General features: G+C 41.4%; 1 protein-coding gene across 1 annotated transcript; it reads left to right on the top strand.

The window, feature by feature from the left end:
• The first annotated feature begins 762 nt into the window (after positions 1-762).
• On the top strand, positions 763-27,067 carry AK2 (adenylate kinase 2). Its single transcript, XM_006886414.1, has 6 exons — positions 763-907; positions 17,703-17,828; positions 19,827-19,937; positions 20,056-20,150; positions 24,912-24,984; positions 26,707-27,067. The coding sequence occupies exons 1-6, from the start codon at positions 809-811 to the stop codon at positions 26,926-26,928; spliced, it is 726 nt and encodes a 241-aa protein (XP_006886476.1). The 5' UTR covers positions 763-808; the 3' UTR covers positions 26,929-27,067.

Here is a 27,067-nt window from a genome sequence, read left to right as displayed (position 1 = left end):
TTCTGCCTTGGAGCAGCTGGTGGGTTTGAACCACCTGACTTAGTGTTGGCAATGCAACTCCTTAGTAGAGTTGGAACCGACCCATAGGTGACTCTCCAGCGAGTATTCAGAGGCAGTTAATTCGACGGGAGGAGGTTGCCCCTCTTTCTCCCACAAAGCAGCTGGTGGATTCAAACAACACATCGTCAGGATGCCAGCACAACTCCTTACCTCGAATACACAAACTTGTTGCAATTTATTTAACTCCAACTGATATTTCTCTTTTTTTCGCCCAAGTACTGCAATTAACATCTTTGTTACATAAATCTTTCTATATACCCTTGATTATGAATGGCCCAACGGGCATTTGATACATATTACAAATTTTTCCTTCTAAAATGGATTGCTATCCATTTACACTTCCACAGGAAATTTCATCAGATTCCAGTTTTCAGCTTCAAAACTGTCAAAAGCTGAAGAGAACTCTCGGTCCTCACTCTACAGTTTGCTCACGATTTCCCGCCTACTCCACACCTAGGTTGTGAGCGCCGCCAGAACTCTGCACGCTTAGTCCATACTGGACCGCCTCTTCCGTACTTCTTTACGAATTCTGTCCAATAAAAAGCAGTCTTTCCAAATACTTCTCTATGATTGGTAAATTAGGATGTCAATCGCCTCTAGGGGCGGGCAGAATGGACTGACGGATGTGAAAACAGGCCAATGTGAGTAGCGAGCTGGGTGTGCGTGGCGTACGTGGAACGCTGGCCTGAAAGCATTTGACCTGTGAGGTGTACGGTCGGTCGGTCGGTAGGCAGAGGTCTCGGCAGTCATGGCTCCCAACGTTCCAGCGGATGAACCGGCCCCAGAGTATCCTAAAGGCATCCGGGCCGTATTGCTGGGGCCACCCGGGGCCGGCAAGGGTACCCAGGTGAGCACCAGGGCTGGGCCACGCGGCAGAACCCAGGTCAGGTGGCCTGAACTTCTGCACCCCGTATGCCCGGGGACGGGACAGTGGGTTTTGCAACCTGGGAGGCGGGGAAAGGGAGTAAACTGATGGCTCAGGTTCTGGTGAGGCGCTTGGGTGAGGATCCAAAGCACAAGTTGGGACAGTCTGAATTAGTCTGAGTTCTCAAGGGATCCAAAGTGGAGGTGCTGTGTCAGGGGTTTTCAAGGATGATTTAGGGTTTAGAGACGAAATAGTTTGGCAGATCGGTGAATCCAGGTCACCTAGATCGGCTGCTGAGCGGAAGCAAGGAGGGCTGGGACCCAGATTCCCCCCGTGGTAGAGGGTGGCTGGAACGAGTTACGGTGCAGGCGCTAGGGGTGAGGGAACGGACCTGCTAACGATTAATGACTGGAGGTGGAGGGGCACCTCCAGAACCCACCCCAGATAGGGAGCTGGCGCGTGCTCGCCGCCTGGGGAAAAGCTGGGAGAGAAGTCAAATGTGACCCGTGTGAGCCCGTTACGTTGGGGAGATGGGGGAGAGAGCTGCTGCTTGTCCAGAAGCCTGGAGTGAATGTCAACAGGTTTAGGGGCTGAGCATTCAGTGGGAGTTCTATGTAGGCCCTGAAACTTTTATATTGTTATTCTTTAAGCACTCCACCAAGTAGGAATTAACTCCTAACTGACCCTCCAGTCGGTTTTCAGAGGATTTATAAATCGCACGGGAAGATTTTGCCCGTCTTTGCCCCCACGGAGCACCTAACGGATTGGAACCACATACTTTTGAGTTGGCAGTGCCTGATCCTGACTTACCACCCGAGCTCCAAACCTGAAGTAATGTCAGGTTAAGGATTGAAGATGCCTAGGGGACCTCAGGTTAGAGTTTGAGATGAGACAGTTGCTTATAGCTTGAGAAGCTAAACAGCTCATGATAGCTCAATTGTAGAGGAGAGATCATTTGAAAAGCTAATTTTCTTAAATATTACTGTTATTATTAAGTATACAGGTAAGAAAACAGGCACAGTGAAGTCAAGTGGCTTTCCCAACTTACCGGACTTGGTTTATGGAGTTTTGGACCTTAGGAGCCACGAAGCTGTAGAATGTTGGAGTCTAAAGTCCCTTCTGTGTGAAGCAGTCTGTGAGGACCTTCCTTGGTATTTGATCCCCTAGATCTAAACATAATATTAACACGGTTCAGGGTTGAAAATGATTCTCTAGAATACAGAACCCCAAATGTAGGAGTATTAATATTCCCTTGCATAGGTTTTAACTTTGCCCCCTCCCAAACTCAGACTCTTCTTGGTAACTTCTAGAAGAAATTTCTGAAAGCTCTGAACCCCCTAATAAATGGGGTTATGAGGATCTCTTTTGCCCACTTTTCTCATCCTAGTACTTGACAACAATCACAATTTGGCAAACCTTTTTATCCATTCTTGTGCCTCTACCTCCATCCTATACCACTTGACACATTACTTGACATTTGATGTTTTTAGATGCCTTCAAGTAGAGTACGACTCATAGAGACCCTATAAACAGCAGAGCTGAACTTTGTCCTATCCTGTACCATCCTCACAACCTTTGATACACTTGAGCCCATTGCTGCAATCGCTGGGCCAGTCCATCTGGTTTAGGATCTTCCTCCTTTTTGCCAACCTTCCACCTTTCCATGTATGATGCCCCTGTCCAAGGAATACCCATTTCTAGCAACATGTCTGATGTGTGCGTGATGAAGCTTCACCATTCTGGCCTCCAAGGAACACTCTGGTTGTACTTTCTTCAAGATATATCTGTTCTTGTGGAGTCCAGGAGATACTCAGTACTCTTCTCCAGCACCACAACTCAAAGTCGTCAGTTATTCTTCTGTCATGCTTATTCATTGTCCAGCTCTGAGATGCACAGCAAGTGGCTGAAATGACATAGCCTCAATCAGGTGCACCTTAGTCCTTCAACTAACATCATTGCTCCTCAATAATTTAGGGAGGTCCCTGACTGCAGACTTTCCCAGTACAATACCTCTCCTGACTGCTGGTACCATTACATTGATTATGGATCTGAGTAAGTTGAAGTCATTGACAGTTTCAACCTTTTCTCCATCTATCATGATGTTGTCTAGTAGGGAGAATTTTTGTTTTCTTGACGTTGAGATGCAATCCATATTAAAGGCTATAGTCTGCTCTTCTGCAGCAAGTGCTTCTAAGTCCTCCTCACTTTCAGGAAATGAGAAAATTGTGTCATCTGCATAACACAGGTTGTTAATGAGTCTCCCTCTGATCCTGGTGCCACATTCCTTTTCATAGAGTCCAGCTTCTCAAATAATTTTCTTAGCATGCAGATTGAGTAAATACAGAGAAAGAAAACAATCCTGCTGCATTCCCTTCTTAATTTTAAACTATTTAGTGTTCCCTTGCTCTGGGTATAGGTTTTGCATGATCACAAATGTTCTGAAATTCCCATTCTTCTGAATTTTAGTCATCATTTGCTATGATCCACACAGTTAAATGCCTTTGCTTAGTCAATAAAGCCCAAATAAATATTCTTCTGGTATTCTTTGTTTTTATCTGGGATCCAACATTATCTCGCATCAGCATGATACCATGACCTCTTCTAAATCCAACTTGAACTTCTCACAGTTCTTTGTCTATGTACTATTCTAGCTGTTTTGAGATGATCTTCAGAAAAATTTTATTGTGTATGACAGTAATAATATTCAATAATTTCCAATAATTGTGTTGGATCACCTTTCTTGGTCATGGGAACAAATATGGATCACTTCCAGTCTGTCAGCCAGGCCAGTGTCCTCCAAACTTCCTGGCTTAGACTAGTGAGCATGTTCAGGGCTGCATTTGTTAGTTGAAACATGTCAGTTGGTAGGAATCCATCAATTTCTGGGGCCTTATTTTTGCCAGTGCCTTCAGTACAGCTCGAACTTCTTTCATTACCATTGGCTCTTGATCATAAAGTACTTCCTGAAATATTTCGGTGTTGGCCAATTCTTTCTGTTACAGTGGTTCTTTCTGTCACCTTTTGATACTTCCTGGGTCATTCCATATATTGCTCATAACATCTCTAAGTATTGAAACTCAAGGCTTGAATTTATTTTTCAGTTCTTTCAACTTGAGAAATACTGAGCAAATTCTTCCCTTTTTATTCTCCAATTCCAGCTCTGTGCATATTCTGTTATAATACTTTTCTCTGTCTTCTCGAGCTGCCCTTTGAACTTTTCTTTTCAGCTCTTTTACTTCATCTTGTCTTTCATTTGTTTTGGCTTCTCAGCACTCTAGTGCAATTTCTATTCTTTTTTGGCACTTGATGGGAGAGATAGATAAATAATACAGACTAACATGCTTAATGAGGGAAAGAATTATCTGGGAATTGCTGTATCTTTCCTTTTTTTGCTTCTGACCACTAAGTCAAGAAGGACCATTTTCTCTAACCTAGGTGGAAAGCTCAAAAAGCAGGAAGGGATAAGATAGAAGAGTGAATGGAAACAGGAATCACAGTGGAAGTCAGAGGAGCGCTGTTAATCTGCTGCTCAGATTTTGTTGCTTCTCATCCAGATTGAATAAGTATGTTGAAAGAATACAACTCTGCTGCATACTTTTTCTGATTTTAAACCACCAAGTAGTTCTTTCTTTTGTTTGAACTACCTCTTGGTCAATGTACAGGTTCCAAATAAGCACAACCAAGTGTTTGAGAATTCTTATTCTTTATAGTGTTATCGATGTTAGCCATAATTTGTTTTAATGTACACTATTGAGTGCCTTTGCATAGTCAGTAAAAACATAAACTTTCTGATATTCTCTGCTTTCAACCAGTATCCATCTGATATCAGCAATGGTATCTCTTTTTCATGTCCTTTTCTGAATCTGGCTTAATTTCTGGCAGTTCTCTACACATGCACTGCTTCAGTCATTTTAAATTATCTTCAAGATTTTCTTTGTGTGTTATATTAATGATGTTGTTAGGTGCTGTCATGGTGAATATGTCTCATAGTGAACTTGTAAACAACAAATCTGAACCATGTCCATGCTGTGCCATCCTTTCAATCAGTGACACGCTCAAGCCCATTGCTGCAGTCATTAGTCAATCCACACAGCTGAGGGTCTTCTTCTTAACCATCCCTTCTTCACCTTTCCAAGCATCATGTCCCTTTCTTAGGAATAACCTCTCCGACCATTTTCCTGTGTGTGAGACAAAGCTTTGTCATCATCCTTGCCTCCATGTATCACTCTGGCTGCACCTTCACCAAGACATATCTCTTTGTTCTTTTGGCAGTCTATGGGCTATGCAGTATTCTTCTCCAGTACCACATTGCTGATATCATAGATCTTGGTTGAAAGCAGAGAATATCAGAATGTCTATATGTGCTTTATTGACTATGCAAAGGCATTTGACTGTGCAGATCATAACAAATTATGGCTAACACTTAGAAGAATGAGAATCCCAGAAAACTTAGTTGTGCTCATACAAAACCTGCGCCTAGACCAAGAAGATATTGTGTGAACAGAACATGGATCTCTTTCCGTTAATTGACCAGGAGCTGTCTTCTAAATTTCTTGGCATACGTGCATGATGAGCATTTTCAACATTGAATCTGTTTTGTTTTCATTATGCTTTGAGTGAGAGTTGACAGAGCTCTTGGTTTCCCATTCAGTCATTTATACAGACTTTGCTTTATGACATTAGTTGCTGTCTTGGCATTGTAGCACTATTCTTTTTACTTCTACACTATGATTCTTGTTTTAGTTCATTTTTCTGTCCTGTCCCTTCCTGCTTTCTGAGCTTTCTCCCTAGGCTAATACTGCCCTTTTGCTCTTAGGTGATTGATTGTTCTAAGGTAAACTGATTGTCCCTGGTGGTAAAATTAATCTTATAAACATGTCTGTTGTGGTATTAGAGAAGAGTACTGAGTATTGCATGGATTGCCAAAAGAACAAACAAGTCTATCGTGGAGTAATATAACTAGGGTCTAATGTACCTTAGAGAGAAGGATGGTGAAACTTGATCTCATGTTCTTTGGACATGTTGTCAGGAGGGACCAGTCCTTGGGAAAAGACATCTAACTGGGAAAGGAAGAGGGTTGGAGAAAGAGAGGAAGACCTTGATGAGATGGCCAGCAAGCTTCGGTACAACGGAGATGGGTAGGAATGGCACAGGATAGGCCAAGGTTCAAATCTGTTATTCACAGGGTCACTTAGTCGTAGTCAACTCAGTGATTGTAGTCAACTCACTGACACCTAACAGCATTGATTGAAAGTTGAGGCACAGGGATGAGTTTAGGCTCAGAAGGGTTTTTTTTTTCTATTTTAATTCATTATTGCACGTTTTCTCTCCCCTGACACCCCCAACCCACCTTGCAATGCACCCTTGATCCAGATTGTTGTCATATATATAATGTATAGTCATATATTCCTTTCAGACAGTTCTTTCCCTCATCTGTTCTAATGCAGTGTGCATTATCTATCCAATCCTCCATTCCCTCCTCAACCCCTCCATGTCTGTCCTATTTTGTAACAGCAGTGTTATGCAGCATTTGTCCTTTTGTGACTGAGATATTTTACTTCACATAGTGTCCTGAAGTCTCCCCCATATTGTGTAATGTGTTTCTGTTTCATTGTTTTTCAGTGCTGCATAGTATTCCATTGTGTGAATGTGCCATAGTTTTTCTATCTATTCATTTGTTGATTGACACTTGGTTGCTTCAATCTCTGCTATTGTGAATATTGCAGCAGTAAACATGGGTATGCATACATCTGTTTGAGTCATGGCTCTGGTTTCCTTAGGATATATTCCCAGTAGTAAAATTGCTAGGTCAAATTGTATTTCTGTTTCCAACTTTTTGAGAAAGTGTCAGATGGCCTTCCATAGTGGTTGTACCATTTTCTGTCCCCATCAGCAGTGAATAAGAATTCCAGTCTCTCCATACCTAACCAGCATTTGTCATTTGCTGCACTGTTGGACTTTGCTCTTGTTGCTGGGGTGAAATGATACCGCATAGTTGTTTTTCAGAGAGTTATTATATTAAGGCCATAGTCTCAGGGGTTCCACCATTCTTTATTACACCAGAAAGTCAGGTCCTATTTTTAGTTTTAGGTTTGCTGCACATTTTGCTCCCCTTTTGTCCAGCACTACCTACTGTGATCCCATTCAGTATGGTCAGCAGGAACAGCTGGTCACCATCCAGTTTTGGTTTCAAGGTAGTGTAGAGGTTGAAGTTTGAGCTATTTCTGTGCACTTTGTTTTGGGTTGTTGGGGAATTTTTTTTTGGACAAGGAAACCACTGACCCTAGTCCACAATAGGGTGCAGAACATTATTTTTGTGGATTATGATTTGCCAGTTGACCTTGGTGTTCCCCGAGGCTGTGAATCAGTTGTTGAAACAGATCAGTTGGCATTCTTCACATCCCACTAATTTGAGGAAGACCTTCAGTGAGATGAATTGGCACACTGGCTCTATTAGTGGACCTAAGTACAGCAGAGATTATGAGAAAAGCATAGACTCTGGCAGGGTTTCGTTCTCTCATACATAGAATTACTACAAGTTAGAGCTGATTTGACCACACCTAACAACAACGAATGTATTTAGTGCAGCTTAGGCTTCTTCCTTCAACATTGTGGGGTTTTAATTATATGCTATTTCCTTATATCATTGAACATTAACCAATTCTTTTTGGTAAAGTGATCTGGATTCTTTCCTTCTTCTTATAATACTTCCTGCTTCATTCAATATTTTGCCTATAGAATCTTTCATTTTGCCACATGACACTTGATTATTTTTTTTTCTTCCTTTCTTTCAGCTTGAGAACTGCCAAGTATGGCCTTTCCTGGTAGTTTTCTAACTTCAGGGTATTATTGTACCTTTCATTATAATACTTTCTGTTGTCTTCTTGGTCCTTCCTTTGAAATCTCTTCTGCTCTTTTACATCATCATTTCTTCCATTCTCTTTAGTTATCCTACCTTCAGCAACATGATTTAAAATTAAGAAAGATCATGTATGGTTTAAAATTAAGAAAGGTGACAGTTTGTGTCCTTTCTGTACCTATTCAATCTGTATGCTGGGCAAATTATTCAAGAAGCTGGACCCTGAAGAAGATTGTGGCATCAGGATTGGAGGAAGACTCATCAATAACGTTCACTATGCTGACAACACAACCTTACTTGCTGAAAGTGATGAGGACCTGAAGCACTTACTGCAGAAAAGCAAAGACTACAACCATCAATATGAATTTTATCTCAATATCAAGAAAACAAAAATTCTCACCACTAGATCAATGGGAAACATCATGATAGAAGGAGAAAAGACTGAAACTATCAGTGGCTTCATCTTACTTGGATCCATAATCAGTGCACTTGGTACAAGAAGTCAGGAGAGGTTTTGCACTGGGAAAGTGCAATCAGGGACCTCTCCAAATTATTGAGGAACAATGAGGTCACATTGAAGACTAAAGTATGATTCAGGCCATGTCTTTGCAATCACTTGCTATGCATCTGGAGAGCTGGACAGTAACTAAGGATGAGTTTTGATGCTGGAGAAGAGTACTGAATATCCTATGGACTGACAAAGGAAAGTACAACCAAAGTGCTCCTTGGAGACAAAGATGATGACATTTCCACTCACCTGCTTCAAATATGTTCCTAGAAGGGGCTATTTCTTGGAGAGGAACATCATGCTTGGAAAGGTGGAGGGTTGGTAAAGAAAGGAAGACTCTCAACCAGATGGATTGATACAGTGACTGCAGCTGTGGGCTCAGGTGTGTCAGAGGTTGTGAGCATGGCACAGGCGATCACTGTATTCAGATCTGTTGTTTACAAAGTTGCTGTGGGTCATACTCGACTTGACAGCACCTCATAAGAGTAACGACAGTAATTATAAATGTGCCCTTTTTTTCCTGACTTTAAAATGGTTATTCTTTTAAAAATTAGTTGATTTTTATACAGCTATACAAAGTTTTTAATGTTACTTTGGCAATGTGATATAATGGAATTTTACAACTATATAAACAAGTTATGTTTGCCTAAGAAACAGTATTTATTCTGTTTACATAGTTGACTGACAAAATTCTCTACCATCCATCATTTTGAGCTATCTCAAAAGGGATATTACAGGATTTCTAAGAGAAAAAAAGAAAGACACATAACATACACACCTTGTCAAAACACAGTATCACGGCCCCATTCACAGGCAAGTTATAAGAATTGCCAAATACAACTTAGTGTGATAAGAAGAATCCTCTCAGTAATAAAAAATATTTCTAAATCCCACTGAAGTACTGCTTTAGTTTAACTACATATTAAAAAAAAAAAGAAGAATGTACCCTTTTGCTATTTCAAATATATTTTTAAAGGCTCATTTGAAGTCTTGGCTTCAGTGGCAGTAGAGGGCGGGCGTGGAAGTGACAGACCTTCACCAGCCCTTGAGGATTTTAGCGAGGATTCAGAGGACGTCATGGGTACAGAGAGTTTATAGATTTTTAATATAGAAAAACCATAGCTTTGGGGCCCTAGAAAATCTGGATCGATCATACTGTTTTCTGACAGAAAGACAACAAGGTCTCTGCCTAGTCTACAAACAAGTCTGAAAGTACTGAAATTTCTAGCTCTTCGTATTCCTGAAAATTGGTTTCCGTTTCTTTTAAGAATGAACAAGTGAATATACTGTGTAAGTGTTGTGCTATTTTAGTTTTCCTGTTTAATTTCAAAGATGCAGTGAAACCTATGAGAGCTGGAACCTAACAGGACTGCCTTGTTCTTTGGGTCTCAAAGGTTTTCCATCCGTCACAGAGTACAGTCTTACCACGTTTCTGTAGCTCCTTTTAGTGGAAAATATTTGTGTTTTTCTTTTCTTCAGGTTTCTGCCTTACACAAGTTCCAGTTTCACAAGTTTTACTGTATAAATGTGTCCTGATTGCATGTTTGTGTAATTTCAGACTGCAGATACTAGTAAAAATCTTCATTTTTCTTAATCTTTGGCATTCTTACTTGCTGCATACATTTTAATAATAGTTCTATTAATTGGTCTTCCATGTAGTCACATTATTTTATTCACTTTCAGCAATAGAAGGAGGAGAGTCAGGAATCACTCAACTCTGTTTGCTGTCAGGTTGGAATTAATTCATAGCTGACTCTCAGTTTCCAAAGGCTGTAAATTGCACAGGAGGAGATTACCTGTGTTTCTCCCTCGGAGCAGCTGATTAATTCCAACTGCCTACCTTTGAATAGCACAACTCCTTACCCATGAGGGTATAAGAGCTCCTTTGAGTCAGGAATAGTGGGAAGATAGAGAATGCCTGACTACTTGAATAACTGCCTCCTTTGCCATAAGACAAGAAACTCTGAATAATACCTGTCCACCCTTACTAATCATTTTGATCAAAGATTCCATAGAAGAATCTTGATCAAAAGGAGGAGAATGTCAAACAGAATTTAAAATCCTTAAAGCTATAGGCCTTCTGGAACCATAGAGGGTAGGTGAATTACTGAATCTATTGTCCTAATACAGTTTAAACCACTTAACCCACTGAAAAATTATTACCATCAACTCAATTCAAATTTACAGCAATCCTGTACAAAAGAATACAACTGTGCTTGCTGAAACTGATGAGGACCCAAAGCACTTGCTTCAGAAGGTCAAGGACTGCAGCCTTCAATATGGATTGAAGCTCAACATCAAGAAAACAAAGATTCTCACCACTGGGCCAACTAGCAGCATCATTAGGAACAGTGAAGAGATTGAGATTGCTAATAGCTTTAATTTGCTTGGCTCCACAATTAACACTCTTGGTACCGGCAGCTAGGAAATCAAAAGATGAATTGCATTGGAATAGTCTGCTGTCAGGGACATCTCCAGAGTACTGCAGAGCAATGATGTCAGTCTGGAGACTAAGGTGTACCTAATCCAGACCATAGTCTTTGTAATTATATGCTATGCATCAGAAAGCTGGACAGTGACTAAAGATGATAGAAAAAGAATTGATGCCTTTGAGCTGTGGTGCTGGAGAAGAGTATTGAATATACCATGGAACTGCTAGGAGAACAAACATGTTCATCCTGGAGAGGGTGAAACCAGGCTGCTCCTTGGAGACAAGGATTCTGAAGCTCCATCTGACATACTTTGGGCATGTTGCAGGGAGGGACCAGTCCTTGGAGAGGGTCATTAAGCTTAGAAAGGTGGAGGAACAGCACAGGAGGGGAAGACCCTTAATGCGATGGATTGACTCAGTGACTGGAGTAATGGGGGTAGGTGTGTCAGAAACAGTAAGGTTGGCGCAGGATACAGCAGAGTTCAGAGCAATTGTACATAGGGTCGCTATGTGTTGCAGGTGACTCAACGACACATAACAACATCAACACAGGGTTTCCAAGGCTATAAATCTTTACAGAAGCAAACTGCCTCATCTTTCTTTCCTGGAACGGCTGGTGGACTTAAACCACCAACCAACTGGTTAGCAGTTGAATGCTTTTAATCACAGTGCTAAACAGCCTAAAATCGGAAATCTATAACCACTGCTGTAGAGTCGATTTTGATTCATGGTGCCCTTAATGTCGGGTTCCCGAGGCTGTACATCTTAAGAGATTTCACTGCTTTCTGGCTTTTGTTTGTCCTGCTATCTTTAATGTAAGATCTCTAACCTGGAGTTGGTACCTAATAACATCTCATGATGCATGTTTTCTTCCAATTAGTACTCCTTTTTACCTTTTTACTTCCTTTTTCATTTTTACGTAGTGATAACTCTATTTTGTGGTGATGTGAAAAGGAGTCCTGGTAGCATGCCAGACTGTTAACCAAAAGGCTTGCAGTTCAGATCTACTGGCTACTCCATGGAGAAGGATGGATAATCTCTTTCTATAAAGATTTACCACCTCAGAAACCTGATAGGTCACTGTGGGTTGGAATCTGTTTGATGACTGGGGGTTTTGTGGTATGATAGCATGACTAAAATCTGTTTCCCTTTAAAACTCTCACTATTCATTTAAATAGCATGTAAAAAATATGCCTGCTTTTGCTTTGAGCATAATAATACTATGTAGAATGTCCTGATATACTTGGTTTTGTCACATTATTTAAATACCTTTATTCTTCTATCTGCCTTTTGGGATTGAAACTTCCTACAGTGCAGCCAAAACCGAAGTTGTGCTTCTCAGTTTTTTAACAAGGTTCTTCTTAGTTTCTCTAGATGTCCAGCTAAAAAATGGCATGGGGACAATGGCATCTTACCTCTTCAAACTAAACAAAGGGAGAGAGAAGCAGCAGCAGCAGCCATCTAAGGCTGATTTCTGTAATCAGACTTGCTTCCACCCTCCAATGTTATTACTAGTTTTCACCCCAAATGTCTTTCCTCTACAGGCTTTACTAATGCATTGAAATAGCCACACAGAACTCACACATGATACCACAATTACAGGATTTACTAGAGTGACTGGTTTATACTTTAGGCTCAGGAACAACTTCAAATATATTTCTTCAGTTAGGATAGCTTCTTTTAGCCATGCCTAAAGCCAGACCTCTCTCTGGCCCTCAATTGACAACTGTAGCCTCTACCCTGCTTAAGTGTGTGTTAATAAAGGTCTCTAACTATTCCAATTAACTCCTCAAAAGCACCTTACTCCATTACCAAGCCTAGATCCAGAGATACTCCTCTCTCCTGCTCTGGTTGCATGGGTCAGCAAACTTGTCTCCTTTGGCAAGTGCCCAGAAGCATCTCACTCTGCCATTAAGTGCCTTGCTTGAAGATGTTTCCGCTTTTTCAATCTGAAGGCCAGGAAGCCTGTCACCATCTAATTATTTGCACCAATCTCTTAGTTCTGCCACCTCAGCCGCCATCTCTATGGTACAGCTATCTGTCTCCTGGATCTAGACATTTCAGCACAGGGATCTCAGGTCCAAAGGGTGGTACTCTGTATCCTTGGCTCTTCTTTCTTGATGACAGAAGTTATGCTCTCCCACCACTGAAATGGCTCATTTTAAACCTAGCATAATGGCAAAACTGGCTTATCACCATGTAGGGTTCCATACACCTTAGTTGCATAGTCTTACCTCACAAGGATGCCATTTCTCTTATTTACATTATTAGCAAACTAGCCAGTCCTTTGGTGGGCCCCAGGCACTTCACCTTTGCATATGGGCTTGAATATGATGGAGACTGGAGTGATAGGGCAACGATATCCTTGTGCAGGATAAAGCAAAAAATAGAGCATATTGAAACACGGTCACTATAAGTCGACCTGATGGCACCTAACAACTTTGCTCCATCCTGTTTTTAATGGCTAGTTTTCAGAAGTAGAACATTAGGCTTTCTTCTTAGGTATCCATAGGTGAACTTGAACCTCTAACTTTTAGTTAGTTGCTGAGTGATTTAACTGTGCACCACATAGTGAAAGTTAATTCAGAGATTGAGATGTATCGGAAATAGACTGGAGGGCACTGAATGCCAAGTTTAAAACATTTTAACTTCTTCTCTGTTGCCTTCAGGAAACGTTGAAGGCTACTGAAGTAGGGGAAGAGGGGAAATAAGTCCAAAAGAATATTAGGAGATAATTCCAGATGCATGTGCATAAACTTTAATGATGGGAAACTGGAGGCAGAAATATAAAGGGTAGGTGAAAAAGCAAATGTTTGGGATTAGTTCAAATTTCAGTCACCAATACCAAAAATATCTCCCAAATCCATGGCCGTTACACTAATCTTAATTCCAGTCAGTCTTCCATCCAGTTTTGAGGCTGTAAACCTTTAAGGGATGAAATGGCCTATTTCTCCTGCAAAATGACTGGTGGATAAGAAACACAGACTTTTCTGTTGGTTATTGTCACATGCCATCAAGTTGACTACAACTTAGAGCACCTATAAATAATGGCTCTGGACTTGTTATGTGCCACAGAGTAGCCCTCAACTCCTAGTGACTCTGTAACAGCTCTGAACCCTCCCCTGTCAAGAACCAGTCTCAAAAAAAAAAAAAGAACCAGTCTCACTGACTCTGACACACCTAATCCCATTGCTCCAGTTACCATGCCACTCCATCTCATCCAGGGTCTTCCTATCCTCTCCTGTCCTTCCACCTTTCTGGGCATGATGTCCTCCTTCAAGGAGCAGTCCCTCCTGGACACATGCTTAAAATATGTGAGAGGGAGCTTCAAAATCCTAGCCTCTGAGGAGAAACTTGATTTCACCCTCTCTAAGACAGACCTATGAACTTTGAAAAATGTTGATAGTTATAGGAAGGCTTCAGGCCTTTTGTTCATAGGGTCATACTTGACTAAAAGGCAATCAACAACAAGACAGACTTTATTTTTTCTCTTGATCCATGGTATGTTCAGTCCTCTTCAGCACCACAACTCACAGAACAGCTGATGTTCTTCTGTCATCCTTAGTCATTGTCCAGCTCTCTAATGCATAGCAAATAATTGTGACAACAATGGCCTGGATCAGGCACACCTTAGTCTCTAGACTGATATCATTGTTCTTTATCACTTTGGAGAGGTCCCTGACAGCTGACTTCCCAATGCAGTTCGACTTTTGATTTCCTGACTGCTGGTCCCAAGAGTGTTGATTGTGGAGCAGAGCAAGCTGAAATTATTAACAACCTCAATTTCTTCTCCATCTCTCATGGTTCTACCAATTGACCTAGTGGTTCAGCAGTTGTCCCAGGTGGTTATGGTACTATGTTAACATTTGAGAACTATTAAACCCACCCTATTCCTCCAGGAGTTTTTCCATTCTTCCCCAAATCTTCCTGCTTCCCATGGCCTCTCATGGTGATGAACCTGATTTCTGGGCTCAGTAACCGTGTATGATTTGTGAACTGCAGGTGACTCATGACCTTATCAAAGCCTGAGTAATTATTGCCTGGACTCTGGGTCACATCTCAAAGTGTAGTTCATCCAGGTGTCCCCTGGAATGTGGTTAAACATCAAATGCTCAGGTCTCCTCCAAGAGGTATGGAGTAGTGTGTTTATTAGAGTTGGAGAAATGCTTCCCTAAAGCATAAGTGTAAAGATTATACTGAAGTTATTTCATCAAATATCTATTGTTTGTAAGGAAAAAGTGGAGCAAAGAAGAAAGACTGTGGAAGATGATCTTTTATTTATTGAATGTTTACTGTAGACCTAATATGTTTGGTACTTTATTTAGTTCTCACAAAAACCTTAAGGAATTAATCCCTACTTAACTGGTGAGAAAATCGGACTCTTAAGTCAAAAAATCAGCCTAAGGCATTGAGTGTCTTAGCCAGACTTCAAGTACAAATATCTCTGTCTGTTATTATTGTTGTTATTATTTGAGTGAAAATTTACAGGGCAAATTAATTTTCCATTCAACAGTATATATATACACTTTGTTTCCGAATATTAGTGGCCGTTCCCTCCGTGCAGGACCCCTCTTCCCACTCTCCTTGAGCCCCTTCAGGGCCTCCTTTTGTCCTTCCTCTGTCTTTTTTTTATTGGTGCCACTTTTCCATATAGCTGTGGATGTCAGTCACCTGGAACATCGCAAGAGAGTCCCACAGTTGGAGAGCGATAAAAATAGAAAGAGTAGGTCTGTGTTAACAGCTCTTCTCTGAGATGTTTTTGGTCATCCCTTCTCCTAAGGCAAGCTTGACCTCCAAATTGTTCACCAGACCTGATGTCAGTAACAAGGAGAAAGGTTGGCAGAAGGCAGTGTTCTCTTCTCTGGAAGTCTGCTTATACTGCCAGCCTGGAAGACCAGAGTCTTCTTTTGTCAGCCTCCTGACCTTCATTGGTTTTAAAAGCACAGAGTTTTAACCTCTTCCCATCTAAATTTAATTTTGCTTGTTTTTATTCATTTGCTTGTTTAAACTGTATCAGTACAAAATCACAAATCAAAATTTGCTGCATTAAACCTTACCTGTCTAAAGCGTGCGCGTGTGTGTGTGTGTGTGTGTGTGTGTTTGCACACACGCGTGCACGTACTAAGTGGGAGACTCAGTGATAAAGCATTGTAGTGGCCAGTTAATTTGGTGGTTCAAAGCTTTCAGCCACCCTATTGGAGAACAGACCTGTCAGTCTACTCCTAAAAAGATTGCAGCATAGAAACCCTAATGGGGTAATTCCACTCTCTCACACTGGGTCACTAAGACTCAGAAGCAACTCAGCGGCACATAACAAAAACTTCGGTGAATTGGTTTGAACAGGAATCCAAGTCTAATTTACAAAACAATTTGAACCAGAAAATAATTTGATTCTTGAACATGCTCTGTTCCTCAAATTGTGCATTCTTTTTGGCCACTACAAAAGTAATTATATTGGCACTGTAAAGGATCAAGGGAAGAGAAGTTCATCGGGAAGAAATTGACTATTGCACTTAGCAACATGGGACGGGACATGTGTAACTGTTCAAATGGGGAAGGAGAATCGGACAAGCAAGCGGTTGAAGGAGGAGGGTAAATACCTGAGCAACAGAGATTAGTGGACAGGTAGATACAGTGAGGATTGATGTGACATTGAGAAAAGGACCTAATCAATTATAATTAATAATTATAAAATGTGTTTGAATGAAAACTAACCCCCTGACCTCCCGCCAGCCCAGTGGGAAAAAAGCTGAATGTCCAGAGACTCTTCGTCCTTGTGTGTTCTGACACATGTTCTACCAAACTATGAGCTCTTTGAGGTTACTGGGTATCTTTAACTCCTGTTCATCTCTTTCACTGGCTTCCAACAAACTGCTTGGAAGAGGCATTCAGTAAATGTTGTTTTTTGAGGAGTTGTTTTCCTGTGTGAATGAATATGGAATTAGGGTGGAGGTTACAGTAATCCTTCATAGAGAATTTGTGTGTGCTGAATGCTATCTATATATGTCAAATTCTGTTATAATCTCATCAACTCTCTATTATCAGTCCTGCTACCATCTCCAGTTTACTAAGAGGAAAATTTGAAACAAAAAGATGAAGTAGCTCTGTTATGTATCTAGTGATTGGTGACCGAGCGTGAAAAATAGGCAGGATGACTCTTAACCTGTCAGCTATCCTGCCTGCTAAAATTAATATGTAAGTGTTTACTATCTGCCCACTACTCGTCATACAGAAGCAGCTATGATGGCCTAGTAGTAAGGAATTGCACTGACAACCCAAAGGCAGGCAGTTCGAATCCACTAGCTGCTGTGCAGGAGAAAGATGGGCAGTCTCTTCCTATCCTGTTTACAGCCTCTGAAAACCTACTGGAGGTTCAGCTGTGAGTCACTTCCAACTCTGGCACATATAACTTCATATAAAACTTTTGTTTTGTTTTGCCTTTATTATAAACAGATGGGAAAACTGAACCTCTGAGATTAAATGATTTGTCAAAAACAAGACAGCTCCATAGTGATGGAAATAGAAGAACTAGATCTGCTTGCATGCAGGCAGGCTCACTGACGATTTACACAGCCATTCATTCAGCACATGTTATGTGCCAGACATTGTGCCAAGTGCTTTATATACATTATCTCATTTAAATGTCACAGCATCTGTGTGCAGTATGGTGCTCTCATTTTTCTTATTCCCATTTAGAGTGGGAAACTGACAATGCGTCAAGAATGTGTCTATTGGAAATAGTGATGACAGCTATCTTCCTTTGTACTAGGTGAACTGTTTCACACGTCTTACCACAACCCTATGCTGTTACATTAGAATGTAATGTAAGGTACTGTTTTCCTTGTATTGCAGGATAGAAATAGATACTTGCTTTAGTTCACACAACTGCTAAGTGGCAGGATCAGATTCACACTAAAGCAGTCTGATTTTAGAACCTGCAGTGTTAACTGTACCGTGGTTTTGGTTTTTCTCTTTACAGGCACCCAAATTGGCCAAAAACTTCTGTGTCTGCCATTTGGCTACTGGGGATATGCTTAGGGCCATGGTAGCTTCTGGCTCCGAACTGGGGAAAAAACTGAAGGCAACCATGGATGCTGGGAAACTGGTAGGTTTTCACTGGTGGGTAATACCAGTCATTATAGATTTTCCTCAAAATCTAGACCTGCACTGTCCCAGATGGTGATTCCTAGCCAGATTTCAGGTGTTTGCGAACTAGAAAGATTTTAAGACAGTCCTGAGCTTGAATATTTAAACAGATTGGCAGATTGTATGTACTTTTAATAGCAAGTAGCTTTGTTTATTCTGAATTCATGACGCTTGTTTTTACTTATTCAATATTCTTGAGGTTCTTTTGTACTGGTAAGTTTTGTAATATACCTAATTTTTAGAGCTAAACATGAAACTGCCATCCCTACAGGAAGAAACAAAGATATATAGTCAAGAGAAGCCTTAAGAAGTCACAGAGGTATTTTTTAACCTACTGTCATAGCTTAGGTTCTTTGTCTCTGTATGGCAGTCTCTTGTGATGACTGTGATCCTTCCCATTTATGGGATATGATAACATTTTATCATATTTTTTTAAGACATTTCATTTGAACAGATAGAATCTATTACCTAATAAATCTTGATTTCCACCTTTTTAAACAAATATAGAGTACGTTATATGGGGGTTTTTTGCTGTTTAGTAGTTAGTTTATGTAGACATTATGCATTATTTGTGTTTGCATGTTATATGCAAAAAGCAAACACTGTAGTGCTGGGACTTATGTGTAACTGCGTTATCCTGGGCTCAGTCTTTGAAAATTGCCCTCTAAAGTCATTTTGTACTTGGTCCTCTGGTTTCTGCATGTCCTAGTATGTTGGTTGGGGAAGGTGTTGAACTTTTCCTTCATTCCCAGGTCACCTCCTGTTGGGCTTTAGCAGTCTATAGGTATGTTGAAGAGTGCCCCTTTCCTACTTGCCTCCCCTTTTCTTTTAGCTCTCCCTTGGTATTAGTGAGGCCTTGAGTGAAGCCAGCAAGCCAGATGTTTTAGACTTTGGGCCTTGACAGGAGATCCTGTAGTAAGGAAAAGCTACAGTATGGCAGTGAGACTCCTTATCTCCAGCCTTCACCTATACTTTGTCCCCAAGTTCACAGCTGGCCCTGGGAGATAAAGAACATTAGCTGCCAGTTTGGGCAGCCTTCTCGGTAATGCTGGTAGGGCATTTCTGTTTCTTTGAAGACCCCAGAGGATAACCAGGTTTGCAAAGCTAGAAAGAGTCCTCATTGAGATCTTTGTAAATGCTGAGAGGAATGTTGAGCTGACTCCCTAGTTCCTGGTTTCTGACTCAGTCTTGGCAATTCAGTAAGCTGCTCTGTTGCCACATGCCTGAGATGTCATCAGGTACACATCACAGTCATGTTCCTGTTGGCCGATGCAAAATTGTGAAACAGGAAAAATCGAAGCCTTTCTGTAACCTGTCCAACCTCCATTCTTTCCTAGAGCCCTTCTCAAGTGACCTCTCACTGTGTATTCTACCTTCCCAGTGTTCAGAGTGAGGACAGCGGATTGCTAATAACCTGTTATCTAATGGTTATTATAATGAATGTAGCAGTAGGACTGATATTCAAGACACAGATGGAGCTTTCCTCTTCGGGTGACAGGTGGTGAGGTCTTCTCTCACTCAGATTATTAGGACATAGAAGAATTTTAGGAGAAGAGAATGTGTCTAGGGCAGCCGCAAAAAATAATCATAAATCACATTTACCATTGGAGCCATTCCACATTTGATCTGATGTTGGCCTTTGGAAGTCAAAAAGACACGTGGTTTGTTGTCGTTGAGAAGAGATTCATAGCTCATCCTTGAATGAGGTTTCAGAAGCTATAAATCACATGAGAGGAAATTACCCATCTTTCTCCTTCAGAGCAGCTAGTGAGTTCAAACTCCCACTTGCCTTTGGGTTGGCAGAGCAACGCCTTACCTACTAGGCTACCAGAGTTTCTTCAAGAAGACATTCTGTTTAGGAAGCAGGTTATCTAAATGGAATCTTTGGACTCTAGAGTTAGGCTAATGTCGTGTGAATAGCACTTGAACCCAAGGCTGTTTTATTCTTGACTTCTAGGTAAGCGATGAAATGGTGGTAGAGCTCATTGAGAAGAATTTGGAGACCCCTTCATGCAAAAACGGTTTTCTTTTAGATGGCTTCCCTCGGACCGTGAGGCAGGCAGAAATGGTAGGTTGCTCAGCTTTCAGCACTTCACGACCATGAGCTCTAGCCCTTTATCTCTTAATTGCTTTTAGGGAGATGGGTCTGATGAAGTAGCTTAGGTGGGCCGCACACTCTTTTACAGCTCGATGACCTCATGGAGAAGAGGAAAGAGAAGCTTGACTCTGTGATTGAATTCAGTATCCCAGACTCTCTGCTCATCCGGAGAATCACAGGAAGGTATTTGTCTCCTGAACCCCTGAGAGGAAGATATGGTTTTCTCCTGCTTCCTCAGACTTGGTCAAACTGTGGGACTTGCTGTTGCCTAATCTCAGCTGTGAAATGTAGTGCCATTTCAGCATGGGTTGGTTTTATTTGGTGATATCTGCTAAAGTGGTGGGATATGGAAAGGAAAGTAATATATTTGAAATCGGTAAATACCTGAGTCTTATCACTTTGCAGCTCTTGCTGTAAAAAAGTTTCTTAACCTCTCTTAAGGCTATTTTCTTTGTAAATTGGGGTTAATAGTACTTGCTTTAAGGAACTATATTATGCATGTCAGATAGCATAAAAATGTATATTAAGATCATTACTTATAGTAGATGCTCAAGAAATCTTCATTTTCTTACATGTGGTTACGTGCCATCAAGTCAAGCACATCTCATAGCAACTCTATGAACAAAAGATTTGAACCCAGTCCTGTTCTTCACCTTCCTCACTTTCTGACGCACAAGAGCCCATTGCAGCAGTCACTGTGTCAGTTCACCTGGTTGAGGGTCTTCCTCTCCTTCACCGACCCTCCACCCTTTCCAGCATCATATCCCTCTCCAAGGAATAGCACCTCCTAGCAATATGTCCAAAGTAAGTGAGGCAAAGCTTCATCATTCTTGCCTCCAAACAGCACTCTAGCTGCACCCTCTCTAAGACATCTATTCGTTCTCTTGGCTGTCCATGGAATATTCATGCTCTTCTCCATTACCACAGCCCAAAGGCATCAATTCTTTTTCTGTCATCCTTATTCATTGTCCTGGTCTCAGATGCATAGCTTACATACATATATATCTCTTTTAATGGTTTGTTAAAAATCTGATTTCATTTGGCATTGTGACTATCTACATAAACTCGAGAGGAACTTGCTCATAATTCAGCCACCTTCATCAATATAACTCTTTATTTTCTTATGTGTTTTGCATTAAAATATTTTTCTTGGTAGTCATCATTGAGCACAGAAATGTTTTCACTTCTGGAAAAATTTGTTCTGAAAGGCCATTGCTTCAGTGGACAAGAAACTATCCTATTTTATTGATCAGTTTCCTGTCCCCTTTGTGCCTTTCAGAGATGCATTGGAAGCTCTCACTAATAATGGGCCTTCCTTTCTTTATTATGATTTGTAGTTCGGGTGTTTGTTTTCATTTATTTGCCATTGTAATAGAGTCTCAAGAAGGTGATCACTCACAGGCTTATATCAGAAACTTGTGACCATTATTTCAAATTGCTGCGTGGTTCTCTGCAGTAGATAAACTGTCATGTACTTACTCTCCTGCTTGTATATACTTGTGTTTCTTTCCGTAGTTCATTGTTAAATTGTGCTACAAATAGAGCTTGTGAGATTTTGGATTTAATTAGAGGGAAAATGTTTTCTTGTTTAAAATTTTATTACTTTGATTTCTTAATGAGGTTCTTTGTTTTTCCATGTATCTCTTGTCTGTATTTTCAAGGAAAGCAGGAGACAGAGCAACCATTAAAAATACTACTTAGAAGACTATAAAATATATCAGGTTCCACTTTATATTGGCTTCTTTTCAAATGTCTGAATTTCCTGTTGACAGGTATTCCATAGACTCTTTCTTTGTAGACACTTTGTATTTTACTTCTTTGTGTCTGCAGTGAGCACAGAAAAGACTAGCAAAATTTAGCTAGGCCAAATAAGGGTAGAGGATGGGGTCTCTGGTACAAACCCTTGGCAAGAAGAGATGTTGGTGACACTGGGAACCTCTGATTTGATTGGCCCAGTTTCCTGAGGACCTTCTTTGTGTGTTACATAGTGCTAGGTGCTTGCAACAGGGCATCAGAAGGGGATACAGAAGAGCAATATGACGAGGCCCACTGACCTCAAGAGTCTGCATACAAATCTGAGCTCTTCTGGGCTATTTAGGGCAGTAGGAAGTCCAAGAAGGGGAAACTGGAGCCAGGGAGGAAAGGCGGGGTAGGATAGTATAATGTCAGAGTCTGCTTTCCTGAATGAGGATTTCAGTAATGCTTTCACACGAGGGAGTAAAGACAGGAATGGGTCTAGCTGAAACTAATGCCAGAGACTTATATACCCAAAGTTGGAGGAGTAACAGGGTAGAGTAAATGCTGTAAGAAAGCAAGATGACTTGACCAAACTGACAGATAGACTTAATAAAGAGTCAGGAGGGAGAGTTGGTTCTTGAGCCATTGAATGTTGTGGCAAAAGAAGCGCTCTGAGAACATTAGCTTGGCCCTGGCGTGCAGGTTAATGTGGGAGGGGAGAAATATACAGGAACCTTCCCTCTCGAAGCTTGATGGTAACCCACACGTGAAGTGATAGAGGCTTCACGTTGGGATTGAGTGAGAAATAGCAGTTCTTAAGAACAGAACTGAGGGATTGCCATGGAGGGTTTGGAAGTGAGTGGTTTAGTTTGAACTTGCCTCTCACAGAGGAAGGCTGGACGGTGAAAATGTTTTCACTCTATAGATCAGTGACAGAGCCAGGAGTCAATGCCTGCTTTCTGGCCGTTAGTCCACTGTGCTGATTTTTGGAAGAAAGAAGAGGCAGGAACTAGGCTTAATTTAAAATGGATCTTGTTTAATTCTGAGGTGATAAAGACTTTATATGATAATATTCTGGATTGCCTCTGGCCTTGATTTTGGTTTGTTGGGGGGTTTTTTTCCCTCCAGTAAGGAAAAGAAGTTTAGTTAAGCAAAGAGCATGCTAATAGGTTTCTAAGAGGTTCTCATGCCTCCTGGTTAGCAAAGATAATAATAGCAGAAAGACAGGTAAAGGCATCAAAGAGAAAGACGTTCTCAGAGAGAGGAGGATGGGCCCTCCCTTATGGAATGAAGGGAATAGACCTCTGGCCTCATTTTTAACAATATTGTCAAGTAATCAATCATTCCTTAAATATGTACATTTCACACTCAAGGTGACAGTGGATGTAGCATCCCAGACCTTATCTCTCTGTGTCCTGGCTCCCTGCAGGTCAGGCTTAACTGCTCGTGGCCCTCTTATGGCCAGTACTTGTGAATGAACTTTTAAAAATCCCATCTCGCGTCTAGACAATGAACCTTACATTCCTCTTAAAATGACCTTGTGAGTGGGAAAGAGCAGTATATTTTGTATCACTGGAGAGTGGAAATGGGTAGGAGGTGTAGATACGTAGAAAGGAGAGTGTCGCTGGAGAGTGGAAATGGGTGGGAGGTGTAGAGATGTAGAAAGGAGAGTGTCACATTCGTTGCCATTTGAGTGTCATGTGTTCTGGGCTCTACAGAATGGGAATGAATACCACTTCTTGTGCCCCCAACCCTTTCCCTGGTTTCACAACAGATGGCATCGGTTCAGCACCAGCAGAACCTCTCCAAGGATTCAAATGGAAGAGGGCCAAATCTCCTGGCACATGATTACAGTCACCTACCTACTCACTTCTCAGTACAGCTTATTTTCTCTGCCATCATCTTGTCCCCCATCCTCCCACCTTATGCAATAAATGGATAAAGGCATAGCTTCAGTAATCTAACCCAGAACGCTCAGCTGGCATGCTGAGATATTGCTCCCCTAAGCCACTGAGCAACAGGGCAAAGTCAGGTGGCGATAGCTCCTCTAGGAGAAACAACCAGCCAGCCTCTTCTGTTTATTCCCCATGTTCTGCAGAAACACTTTTTGTGTGAGCCACGATGTGGAAAATGTTGGGATGCTCTGGTCTTAACAGACCTTTATTAGGAGAGTAGCCATCAGTTAAATGAGCAAACACTTGATTGATTCCGAGCTGAGAACCTTCATGAACTCACAAAAGCCGTGACTGCTGAGTAGTATTGGCCTGTCTCCTCCTCCTCTTTGTTTTCTGGGCTCCTCTGCTCTGGCCTTTCCCAGGCGGGAACACGGGCTCTTTACCTAGGGGCTCAGCACAGGTGCCAGGACCAGCAGTACTTCTGATGTCAAAGAAGTGCTTATCCCTAAACTCTACTCCACCATTCGTTTCATATTTGCCCTCTAATAGTCTGCCCTTAGGTAACTGATCTCAAAAATGTACTATTGACTTGTCATGTTTGGATCCCTGGGACTTATTTTTCCTGTAGTATTTTCTGGTTTTATAACTAAACCATGTTTAAAAATAGTGGTCTTTTTTGTGCCATCTATCACCTATATATCTACTTTGTATAGATCTCTGGCAGAGAATTCTGTTTAGAAGATTTATTTTCATAGGGCTTTTTTTTCACCCATTAAATTAAGTGCTGCTTATGAGCAAGAACCTTGACTCCTATCTCTGTAGCCCCTACATTCAGCTTAAGGTCCGATTCAGATTAGATACTTAAAGTTTGCTGAATGAAAGGGGGAATAGGATGGCTAACATGTGAGACCAGTACCAGACTTTTTCTCTCAAGCCCTAAAGTAGGAGGTTGTGCCAGCATTGGCCTCTTGAACCAGATATATATAATGTTTGGTCCAATTAGAAAACATCCTCACTCTGGCATATACTGTCCTGGAAAGTTATTTTGCTAAATAAGAATTGCCTTGGTTTTCTGACAAGAAGATCTGGGAAATAAGTATCTGACCTCATTGCCACACCATCACCACCCCCCACCCCTGCCCAAATTTCTCAAAAAATGTTTTAACCTCCACTCCCTCAAAAAAGAAAGAAATTCTGGGTGAAAAACCTTGAACCCAGTTCTTCCATTTCTACTCACCTCCCTGATTCCCTGTTAAGTAACTGTGGGCAGTATTTCAAGCAACTTGGCTCATACTCATTTGTTGTTTTTCAGGCTGATCCACCCTAAGAGTGGCCGCTCCTACCACGAGGAGTTCAACCCCCCGAAGGAACCCATGAAGGATGATGTATGTGAACACAAGACAGGAAATTTTCTTTGCCTTCCTTCCCCACTTCTTCCTTTCCTGTTTCTTTTTCTTTCCATTTCCCTTATTTCCACCAACATTACTAACTTAAAAACGAGAACTGTCACAACCAAGTAAGTTAAATGAACATTGGCTAATCTATATACTGTCTTCCTGGAGCCCAGACTCTACCTCTCATCTGTCGAGAGTAACCCCTTCCAAGCATTGTGGTGACTCAGGCGGGCAGCTAGGCAGGAGAAGGCTGCTTGGAAACCCAGAACTAGAGCTGAGGGTGCGAGATGGAGTAATGCTGGCCAGTCCTAGAAGAATATCCGCTGCTGAGTGATTACTATGCTGTATAGATTCAGGATCTCTTCTGAATCTCTTTACTAGCTTGCTAGTGCCAGTTCTTATGACAGTCTCCAATTGCTTGTTAATATAAAGAGGAAAGTCTCATATAAACTTTACATGTTCACTGTCAGAGCTGAACTGTAAATAAGGAAGACTGAAAGAGAATTCAAGCCTTTGAGCTATGGTATCAGCAAGCCATTTTAAGTGTATCATGGACTGCCAGAAGAGCAAGCCCCCAAAAAAGGTGGGGGTGAGGAGCAGGAGACCACATGCCAGTCTGACTTAAAACAAGTAACAGCCAGCAGAGTGCTCCTTAAAGCCGAGGGGGTGGTAAGACTTCGCCTTACGTACTTTTTGGCACATTATCAAGAGAGACGAGTCCCTGGAGAAAGACATCATGTTTGGTTAATTAAAAGGTCAAAAGAAAAAGGAAGATTCTCAAGAAATAGGCTGACCCCAAGGCTGCAAAAGTGGGGCCAGGCTGCAGTGATTGTGAGGGTGAGGAAGGACCAGCAGTGTTTTATTCTGTTGTGTGTATTACCACCGTGGGTCAGCACCAACTCCATAGCACCTGCCTAACAGCAACAGCTGTACCGCTTTTCAGAATAGTCCATGTGATCTCTTTAAGAACACCAGGCAGCAGAAAGATTTTATCATATTTATCTTTGTCATGAATAAATAAAAGTTCCAAAGCCATTATCTCATTTTATTCACATCTCATAATGTAGGTAAATCTATTTTTTTTTTTATTATTTTATGTGCATGTGTACCATCAAATCGGAACTGACTGATACAGGAGGAGATTGTCCCTCCTTCTCCAGCAGAGCATCTGGTCAGTTCGTGCCGCATGGCTCTGGGATTACAGTGCAGCTTCTTGCCACTAGGCCACCAGAGCTCCCTGGTAAATCTATTATTGACAAAGTTCTTTCTCACTTTACTTAACCACTTAGACTGTTGACGACGTGACATGTTAGTAAATACTCAGAAGTATCGAGGTAGATAATTGTTGCTACAGTGGCTCTGATTCGATATATTGTCCTGTTCTCAGGGGCCTCTGACCTTGTACATACTCATCATGGAAGCCACACTACTTTAGTAGAGCTGCAAGAAAAGGGCATTGCCCCACTTTCCCTCAAGAGTCCCTTTCCTCACAGTTGCTGTTTCTGACAGGCCAGTTTCTTTGGACCAGCTGTTCTGCTGCTTTGAGTAGCAGAGTCCCTCCCTCCCTTGTTAGAGAGTCTGAACTGTCTTTCTCCTTTTGAACTTTGGAGTCAGACAGCATCCTGAAGAGAGTGGGACCTTCTCACATCTGCATTTTGCATCAAAAGAAACCTTGCTAACTGTGTGCCTTTTATTCTCTCTTTGTCTTCTCAGATCACTGGGGAACCTTTGATCCGCCGATCAGATGATAATGAGAAGGCCTTGAAAATCCGCCTGGAGGCCTACCATACTCAGACCATCCCTCTAGTGGACTACTACCAGAAGAGGGGCATACACTGTGCCATCGATGCATCCCAGACCCCTGATGTCGTGTTTGCCAGCATCCTCGCAGCCTTCTCCAAAGCCACATGTAAAGATTTTGTTATGTTTATCTAATGTTGTACCAGAGATGAATTTCTTTTTCTTGTCCCTGTTTAGGTGGGGTGGGAATGACAGGACAGGCCTAGGGACTCTTAATCAGGCCAAAAAGACTATAATTTTATGTATTGATTAAAGAAGCACTTGCTTGATGTAT

This window comes from Elephantulus edwardii, unplaced genomic scaffold, assembly GCF_000299155.1.
Source record: "Elephantulus edwardii isolate Elephantulus edwardi_28Jun2011 unplaced genomic scaffold, EleEdw1.0 scaffold00049, whole genome shotgun sequence".
Classification (NCBI taxonomy): domain Eukaryota; kingdom Metazoa; phylum Chordata; class Mammalia; order Macroscelidea; family Macroscelididae; genus Elephantulus; species Elephantulus edwardii.
The sequence above is the reverse complement of the archived record's forward strand: the minus strand, read 5'-3'. Positions and strand labels throughout refer to the sequence as shown.